An 8,500-nucleotide genomic window follows, 5' to 3' on the forward strand; every position below is an offset into this window, starting at 1 on the left:
AAGAATAATCCCAATTGCAGTCTCTTTGAAGATCTTCACAGGAGATTAAAAAGTTGTACCACTGAGCAGCTGGAAGATGTTAATAGTTTAGCAGGGTTTTCTGTTTTAAGCTGCCATAGATCTAGTTTTCTATAAATATTAATAAAGCTTTTCTCAAGCTTTTCTTCCAAGCACCTCCCAGCTCCTTTTGCAAGGGATAACATCTGCTGCCGTTCTCACAGACACAGAGGGGCTGCTGAGGATTAAAGAGGAGAACCAGAAGCATTATCGCAGGGCTCAGAGGCATCAGGAGAAGAAGGAGAAGATCCAGAGGCACAACAGGAAGCTGGGAGACCTGGTGGAGAAAAAAACCTACGACCTGAAATCCCAGTATGAGCACTTGGCAAACCTCCGTCGGTCGCACATCCTGGAGCTGACCTCGGTCATCTTCCCCATTGAAGAGGTGAAGACAAGCATGAGGTATGGCAGGCTTGTCCTTTTGGGATCATTTTGCTTGGGTTTAGACACGCAGAAGAGAGTTGTGTCAATCTAAGGTATGTGCTCTGGCTCCCTTAGGATCTGTGGGGAGGAGGAGGGGGAACTGTGTTCTCACCCAAAGACAAAGGTCCAGGATAGAAGAATCTGAACCTGGAGGTGCTTGCGTCTCCCCACTGAGACATCTGAGCTGTGTGTCCAGTGTTAAACTTCCTTAAAATATGGATGCCCCATCCCTGGAAGTGTTCAAGCCCAGGCTGGACGGGGCTTGGAGCAGCCTGGGATAGTGGAAGGTGTCCCTGCCCATGGCGGGAAAGTTGGAATGAGATGGGCTTTAGGGTCCCTTCCAAACCAAACCATTCTAGGATTTTACCATAATAGGTAATTAAAAATGCCAGAGAAAATGAAAGTAGTTTTGGGACTGAGGATTTTGCAGGAGCAATCCAACAACCATTTTGCCCTGAGTGAAATCTGGCTCAGTGCCTGCCAGGTGCGTCTTCGATTCTATTTTTAACCACTTCTTTTCAAACCCTTCTGGGGTCCTGCAGGGACCCTGCAGATGTGTCCTCAGAGAGTGACAATGCCATGACCTCCAGCACTGTGAGCAAGCTGGCAGAGGCACGGAGAACCACGTACCTGTCGGGGAGGTGGGTGTGTGACGACCACAACGGGGACACCAGCATCAGCATCACGGGGCCCTGGATCATCCTCCCCAACAACGGGGACTACTCAGCTTACTACAACTGGGTGGAGGAGAAGAAGACTACACAGGGGCCTGGTAAGGGGCAAAGGCCTGATCTTAGGCAGCTGGGACACTCCAGAAGCTTTGGGTGCCACTGAGGAGCAGGAGACTGGTCCATTTGTTCTCACCCTGAGCCAGAAATAAATGCCAGTATAGGGGTTATAGGAGAAGATTCCCTGCCCAGTTGGAACTAGGTGGTCTTTAGGGTCCCTTCAAACCCAAACCAGTCTGTGATTTTATGATGAGTCTGCTGAAATCTTATTTTGCATTAAATGCTCTCTGGGATACACAGCACAATGAAATAGAGAAAGTTAATTATTCACAGTTTTGACACAGTTCACATGTCATCATCTTAACAGGAATTCCAAGAATTACTATTTTCTTCCAACTTCTGACAGATTTCACTGGAAATGATTGCTAGGCTGTGCTCCATAGTTAGAAATGACATATTCCAGAGCAGACTCCGGGAACATATTAACACACTCACCGAGGTTTCATTTAAAACAAGGATTTCATGTTGTTTTTATTTCTTTCAGATATGGAACATAATAACCCTGCTCATACCATCAGTGCTGCATTGTGCTATGCAACTCAGCTCGTTAACACTTTGTCTCTCATACTTGATGTAAATCTTCCCAAGAAGCTCTGCAACAGGCAAGTAAAAACACAGCAGGAGAATCAGTGACCTTAAATCAGCTTCGTTTGGGGAACAAAGTCATGAATTGCAACAGCTTTTTTGGTAACATGGGTGGCTCGTGGATTTTTGTGCTGTTTGAGGGGAGGGCTGGCAGGATTTTAGACCACAGTTAACAGTCCCTTCCTTCTTTTTTACTTCCTGAGAGGAAGCCCAACCATCACAGTTGAAAACAACACTTTTCTAGTTGATATATTCAGCATCCTCAAAAGAGAGCTTAAATATGGCAGTGTATGAATGGCACTTTTGGTTTTATTCGACCCCAGTTTTGTGCTTCACAAAATCCCAGCCTGATCCAGCAGCTCTAGAGCAGCTCTGCTGCCTCCTGTGCTGTAGGACAAGGTCCTATAATATGGCATGGCAGCAGTGTAATTCCCAATGGGATAAAACCCCCATGGGAACACACCTAGGAGTGCATTGCATGAACCCCATTTTGGATGAAAGGCGCTGTTAGAATTTTGGTGTCTGTGTGGAGCAGCTGGGATCTGTACAGAAGGAGCTGCAGACCTGGTCAGACTCCCAGGGGTCTCAGATGTGCTGCTGAGATTCTTTTAGGTGTTTTAAAATAGTGGCTGTCAAAGTGAGGGCACAAAACTTGTGTAGGCTTTCAGCTTTTTCCCACTTCATGGCTGTGGGCTTGGAGCCAGAGGATCTTGAAGGTCCCTTCCAACCCAAACCATTCTGTGATTCTCTGATTTTATTTGGGTGTTCAGGGCTCAGAGAAGGAAAAGGTTGGGAACAGGAAATGATGCAGGATTTTAAAGGAGATCTGAAACAGTTTGGCACTGGTGGATCTCTTGAGTTCACTACAGTTCACACCACCTGTCCTGTGGAAACTGGGGAGGCCAGGGCAAGGAGAGCCCAAAAAAGGCTCACAGTCCTGCTAGGTGAAAAATTAGTCTCCTGAGCACTCTAAAACTGGCTGTGGACTTCAAACAAGTGCTCACTGCGAGGATTTTTATTCCAGGATGTTTTAGGAAGCCAGGGCATGGAATGCTGATGCCTCCAGTAAGTGGATTTTCACAGCATTTTGCTTCCTGTGTATTTGTGTGTGTGGTGTTTTAACAGTGAATTCTGTGGAGAGAATCTCAGCAGACACAGGTTCACGCGGGCAGTGAAGAAGCTGAATGCTAATATCCTTCACCTCTGCTTCTCTCAGGTAGGGGGGTGCATATTTGATATCTTTAAATAGCTTTTAAAATATCAGCTGTGCCTGCTGGTTTCCTTCAGGACCTGATGATGGTTTTTTTTTTCCTTTCCACATGTCAGCATGTAAATTTAGATCTGTTGCACCCCCTGCATACCCTCAGGAACCTCATGTACCTGGTCAGCCCAGACACTGAGAACTTGGGCAGGTAAGAAAAGCAAAATATGAACTCTCCTGTGGCTGAATTCCTTTTGAATTTATGCCTTTGCCTTGTTACTTATGAGGGAAATTCTCTTCTGCTGTGCCTATAGATCAGTCCTCAGCACAGAAATCGGGGTAGTTCCAGGAGGAGGCAAAACAGGACAGAAAAAGGGGGCTTCTGAGTAGGAAATCAAATTTCACAGACGTGTGTTTGCTGTGCTTCTGCCTATGGCAGGCTCAGCTGGAGGCTTTGCAGCTGATGATGGACTTATTTCCCCTACACCCAGGAGCAGGAACTCCTTCCCTCCAAGGAACAGCAGCACAAATGCCAGGTAGCCTTGCCATGCTCCAAGTGTGACCCTGCCCACGCCTTGCCAGCATGCAAATACCCGAGAGCATCCAGTAATACAAACCCTGAGAAGAATCCCAGGCAAACCTTTCTCAAAATACTTCCAGTCACTGAGCTGCCTAGACCAAAGTTGACCCTTCAAATAATTTTCATTTATATGTAAATTAAGATTAAAGACAACTCTTCTCTTAGCTTAGAACACGATGAAAAGAACGTCAGCTCTGGCCTGCACACACCAGGTTTAATAATTTGTTTCTTTTTTCACAAGTTAAATATAAGAAAGCAAACAATACTGATTTCCCCATTGGGATAATCCAGACACAAGTCACTTGTGCCCAAACTGTCTGCAAACATTTGTTTGATGTGCCTGGTGCTTTATTCGCCCCTTAAGCACAGCAATGTTCCAAAATCTACTCTTCTGCTTTGTTCTCGTGTACGGATCTGGTTTCATTCAAAAACCTGCAGTGCCACTCAGAGGAACTGTCTGTTCCCACTCACCTTGTGTTCTCTGGATATATCCCTACTGATTCAGCCCAGAGACATGGGCAACCACATCTTTGGAAAGGATTTTGGACAAAAATCTGTGCTTGCTGCTGCTTGCCTAAAAACAAGGACAGTGCTGGAAATACCCAGAGGATGAAGAGCTGTGTCCTCAAAGGAAAGCAGCTGCTCTAAAAGGTCCAGGGGTCACAGTGGGCACCTGTGCAGGTGTCACAGAGCTCCAGATCCATCAGCTGGGTCCAGATAGTAAAAGAAAGAGTTACAGGAGAGTTGGATAAAATACCCACAGACTGCTGGAATGGCTTTACAGACACCACTGGGAGCAGAGTCTGAGCTGCTTGAAATGAGGCACATGCACTTTACAGAGACATTAATTACCCACAGGAATGAAGGTGGGGATTCTGTTTCCTTCTGTCATCCTCTCAGGGCTGGATGAGTTTCTGGAATGGATGCTGTCATCAGGCAGGAGTTGCTGGGCTCAGGACAGGGAGAACGGGTGGGACGCAGTGGCCTTTGTTAGAGAGGAGGTCACTTGGGATGATCTCATGGTCCCTTCTGGCCTCAGCCCTGATGACTCCCTTCTTGTGTTGCCTTGTTAAGCAAAAGGCTTTGCCAGGAGGCAGCGCTCCCATTCTTTTCCAGATTATGAAAGAGGAGTGTTTGCCTTTAATTTCTCAGCTGGCTGCAAAGTTTGCAGCAACCAGCTCTCTTTATTTTCCTTTAGATACCTAAGCTTGTAGTTGCCTGACAATCTCCTTTATATGCTGCTGTTTTCATATGCTTATAATTTTACCAAACTTTAATTATCTGCATTAATATTTTCCATTATAAATCACTGCTTTAGGCTCCTTCTCCCACTAAGGCTGGAGAAACTCTTGCTTGTGCTAAATGGTTACTGTGTTTAGTGGTTGGACACGGTGATCTTGGGTGTCTTTTCTAACCCAAATGATCCCATGATTCCATTAAATTCTTGCTCACGTTCACTGGGCAGTTCTGTGGCTTGGAGTGAACTCAGTCAGGGATGCTGCTTGCTGTGGGGAATCCGCCTTTTTCCGTGGAATACAGGCAGCCCAGAGCAGTGGGATGGGCAGGATGCAATCGCTTCTCCCACCAGGCAGTGGCAGCAGGGAACTCGGAGTCACAGCCCAGGTGGGTTTGGGCAGATGCAGCCCATGGCCCTGCTCAGAGCAGAGCCAGTGCTCAGGACTGGAGCATCTCCCTGCCCAGGAAAGGCTGAGGGAGCAGGGGCTGTCCAGGCCCTCAGCCCTGTCTTTCAGTGTCTGCAGGGAAGGCTCAGAGATGGACCAGGCTCTGCTCCGTGGGGCCCACCAATGGCACCAGAGGAGCGAGCAGGAGCTGATGCCCACGAGTCCCACCTGAACGTGAGGAAGAACTTCCCTGTGCAGTGACCGAGCACTGGAACAGATTGAGCAGACAGGGATGTGGAGTCTCAACCACTGGGGATATTCCAGAGCTGACTGGACACAATCCTGTGCCATGTGCTCTGTGATGACCCTGCTGGAGCAGGGAAGTGGGACCAGATGAGCCACTGTGGTGACTTCCAACGTGACCCATTCTGTGATTCTGTGTGGTGGGGTTTGCATTGTCTCCAGGGGAGACCACGCAGCCTCTCAGCCTGTTCCAGTGTCTGGCCAACCTCAGAGTGAGAAAGAGGTTGAGGTGTTGCTCAGGGCAGAGTGGGAAGTCTCCACTGGTGAGCTGTGCCAGACCTGTGAATCGTAGCTACACCCCAACAGAGCTGAGCCATCTCAGCCTGGCCAGGGCTGGTGTTGGAAATTAAAGCTGTTCCACATCAAGCCGAGATTCCCACCACTGGAGCCCTGAGTTATCACCAGTAGCTTTCTCTGTTGTGTGTGTGTTTCCCTACCCCTGCCAGAGCAGAACTGCTCTCCCACCGTTCCTGCTCCGTGGGCTGGAACCCTGTCCCTCCCTTGGCCAAGTGTTTGTGTTATGACCGTGGTGACACAAAGTTCCCTCTGCAGTTTCTCTGCCCAGCTGATAGAGACAGGGGCATTTGATCTCTGCTGTGCCCATGGCAGATGCCCCACAGGGTGCTGTGGGGCACCCAGGGCTCACCCCAGCAGAGAGGACAGAGGGACTGATGGGTCAGTGTTGTGTCCTCACCCCCAGGTCCGGCCCCTTCGAAATCAGCGCTGACCTGGAAGACTCCATGGAATTTGTGGACCCCAGCGCGGCAGGCGAGACGGACGAGAGCGGCGATGAGCACGTGAGCGACGAGGAGACGGACCTGGGCACGGACTGGGAGAACCTGCCCAGCCCCAGGTTCTGTGACATCCCCTCGCAGCAGGTGGAGATGCTGCAGAGCCAGAGCACCCAGGTGTCCCAGCCCATCGCCAGCAGCAGCGCGGGCGGGATGATCTCGTCCGCCGCCGCCTCGGTCACCTCGTGGCTCAAGGCCTACACCGGGCACCGCTAGCGGGCACACAGGAGCCGTGCCAGGGACCTCTCCCCGACTGTGCTGTAGTCAACCTTTACCTATTCAGTTAAGTAGTGCCTGGAACAAAGGAAAGGTCAGACTTTCGTTTTGTAAACCGGAGAAAACCTTTTTATTTACCCAAGATGACTGTGACGGCCCCGTTTTGTAAATTAGCTCCGTGCTCCCGACGGATTCTGTGAGGGCACTTTGTGTCTTGGTTCTGTCTGCATCGAGGATTGTAAAAGGACCCAGCAACCTCCAGCTCTACTTTCTGAAGAAGAAACAGATTTTGGAGTGTTTGGATCGGGATGTGAGCGCAGGGAAGGCTGCTCAGGGCGCGGTCTGGACAGTGGTGCAAATGCAGTTCCCAATTTCTTAACTCCTTACAGGGTTTTTCCTTTGTGTGTGTGTGTGTGCGTTTTAAATCTGTCTTGCATAATGCAAAAATGCGTATTTCTAAATTTTTTTCATTCAGGACATGAAAATTATGCATTTTTAACATGTTTTCTAATCTCTGTTGCCATATTTTTAATACAAACAATTAGCATGGACAGGGAATTCACAAAGCAAATTGCTGTTGTTTTAGATTTGGTTGTGGATCTTTACCCAGTTTTGCCATAGAAAACTGGCTTGTTTCATGCTGTTTCCACTGGTAGGTGTAGAAGTTTTGTGTTGTGCTGTCTGAGGCACACAGGCTCTGTACTCTTACTACCATACACCAAAGAAACACTGGACGTTCTCTTGCTAGACCCACATTCGATGCTGATACAGAATTGCACTGTTGCAATAATGCCCATCCGTTACCACACCACATTGCCACTTTTTAGCATTAGAAACACCTCATTTCAAGCCAGTTTGGTGAAGTCACACGCTCTCCACACTACATGTGTTTTTAACCCTATTTTATTTTATGTTCATGGTGGGGTTTGTTGTTTACTCACTGCCAAGAAATTGGTTTGGTTCCCGTGGTGCAACTGGCTCAGGTTCCTCCTGGAACCCCAGGAGGGTGGGTGCTGACAGGTGACTTGGTGAGCAAGGGCTCCTCCTCTCCCTCTGCCTTGCAGGACAGGGCCCTCCCGGGTGGTTTGCTCAGCAGAGCTTCCAACGTTTACATTTAGAGCTGGGACAGTTCCCCCACAGGGTCAGCCCACGTCAGAGCCTCCTGCCCTCCTCCTCGAGGGAGAATTTCTGCCACTGCCCCGCAGCTTGTGGGGACACAGCAAGGCTGTGGGGAGTGACACAGAGGCCACATCCCTGCCTGATCCCAGCTCCAGGGCTGGCTTTCCCAGCCCCTTCACGGGGTGTTTTGTGGTTAGCTCTGTTCCTCTCCAGCCCAGCCAGCGCTGCCTCTGTCCCCACCCAGGAGGGGTGGGAAGCCAGGTGTGGCAGTGCCACCCCTGTGCCCCATGCCAGGGGCCCTGCTGAGTGTTGTGTCACCCACCCCTCCATGGCAGCTGCTTCTCTTTAGCCCTGAGCTTGGGCATCTGTTGTCAGTAGTTTCTTTTAATTTTTCTTTTTATCTTTTTTTTTTTTTAAACCAAAGACCCTTAACTCCGCGGAGTCAGACACGACCACCCTCACTGCTGCCGCTCCTCTGCTCTAAGAGTTGGGTTTGTTTTAGGAGAGCAGCCCAGGCCCCTGGACTGCTGCAGCCTGATGGGGGCCAGTGCCCCCAGCCCCGCTGCCAGGCCGAGCCCGAGGGTTTGGGCTCTGTTGGCTCACGGCACTTTATCACTCACAGCTCTGAGCAACCAGCACACGCCAGTATTGGAAACTGGGCTCACAGCCCAGCCCCTTCTGCTTCCCCGTGTATTTTGCACTGGACCCCACCATCTAAATACCTTTTTGTTGTTGTTTTTTAATAGGCATTTCAGTCCCTTTTTCATTGCTGCCTTTGTGCTTTGAGCCCCGGAAGGTCAGGCCATGACTCAGCT

General features: G+C 49.4%; 1 protein-coding gene across 1 annotated transcript in view; it reads left to right on the forward strand.

Annotated features, from left to right (window-relative positions):
- The window catches only part of ATG14 (autophagy related 14), a 15,031-nt gene extending 6,537 nt beyond the window's left edge, over positions 1-8,494 (forward strand). The window contains exons 5-10 of the mRNA XM_008637354.2: positions 222-459; positions 1,023-1,252; positions 1,753-1,870; positions 2,979-3,069; positions 3,180-3,265; positions 6,260-8,494. Coding sequence (XP_008635576.1) covers positions 222-459; positions 1,023-1,252; positions 1,753-1,870; positions 2,979-3,069; positions 3,180-3,265; positions 6,260-6,566 — 1,070 coding nt within the window. The 3' untranslated portion in view covers positions 6,567-8,494. The remainder of the gene's footprint in view (positions 1-221; positions 460-1,022; positions 1,253-1,752; positions 1,871-2,978; positions 3,070-3,179; positions 3,266-6,259) is intronic.
- Positions 8,495-8,500: the final 6 nt, after the last annotated feature.

The sequence above is a fragment of the Corvus brachyrhynchos genome, unplaced genomic scaffold (assembly GCF_000691975.1).
Source record: "Corvus brachyrhynchos isolate BGI_N302 unplaced genomic scaffold, ASM69197v1 scaffold245, whole genome shotgun sequence".
NCBI classification, from domain to species: Eukaryota; Metazoa; Chordata; class Aves; order Passeriformes; family Corvidae; genus Corvus; species Corvus brachyrhynchos.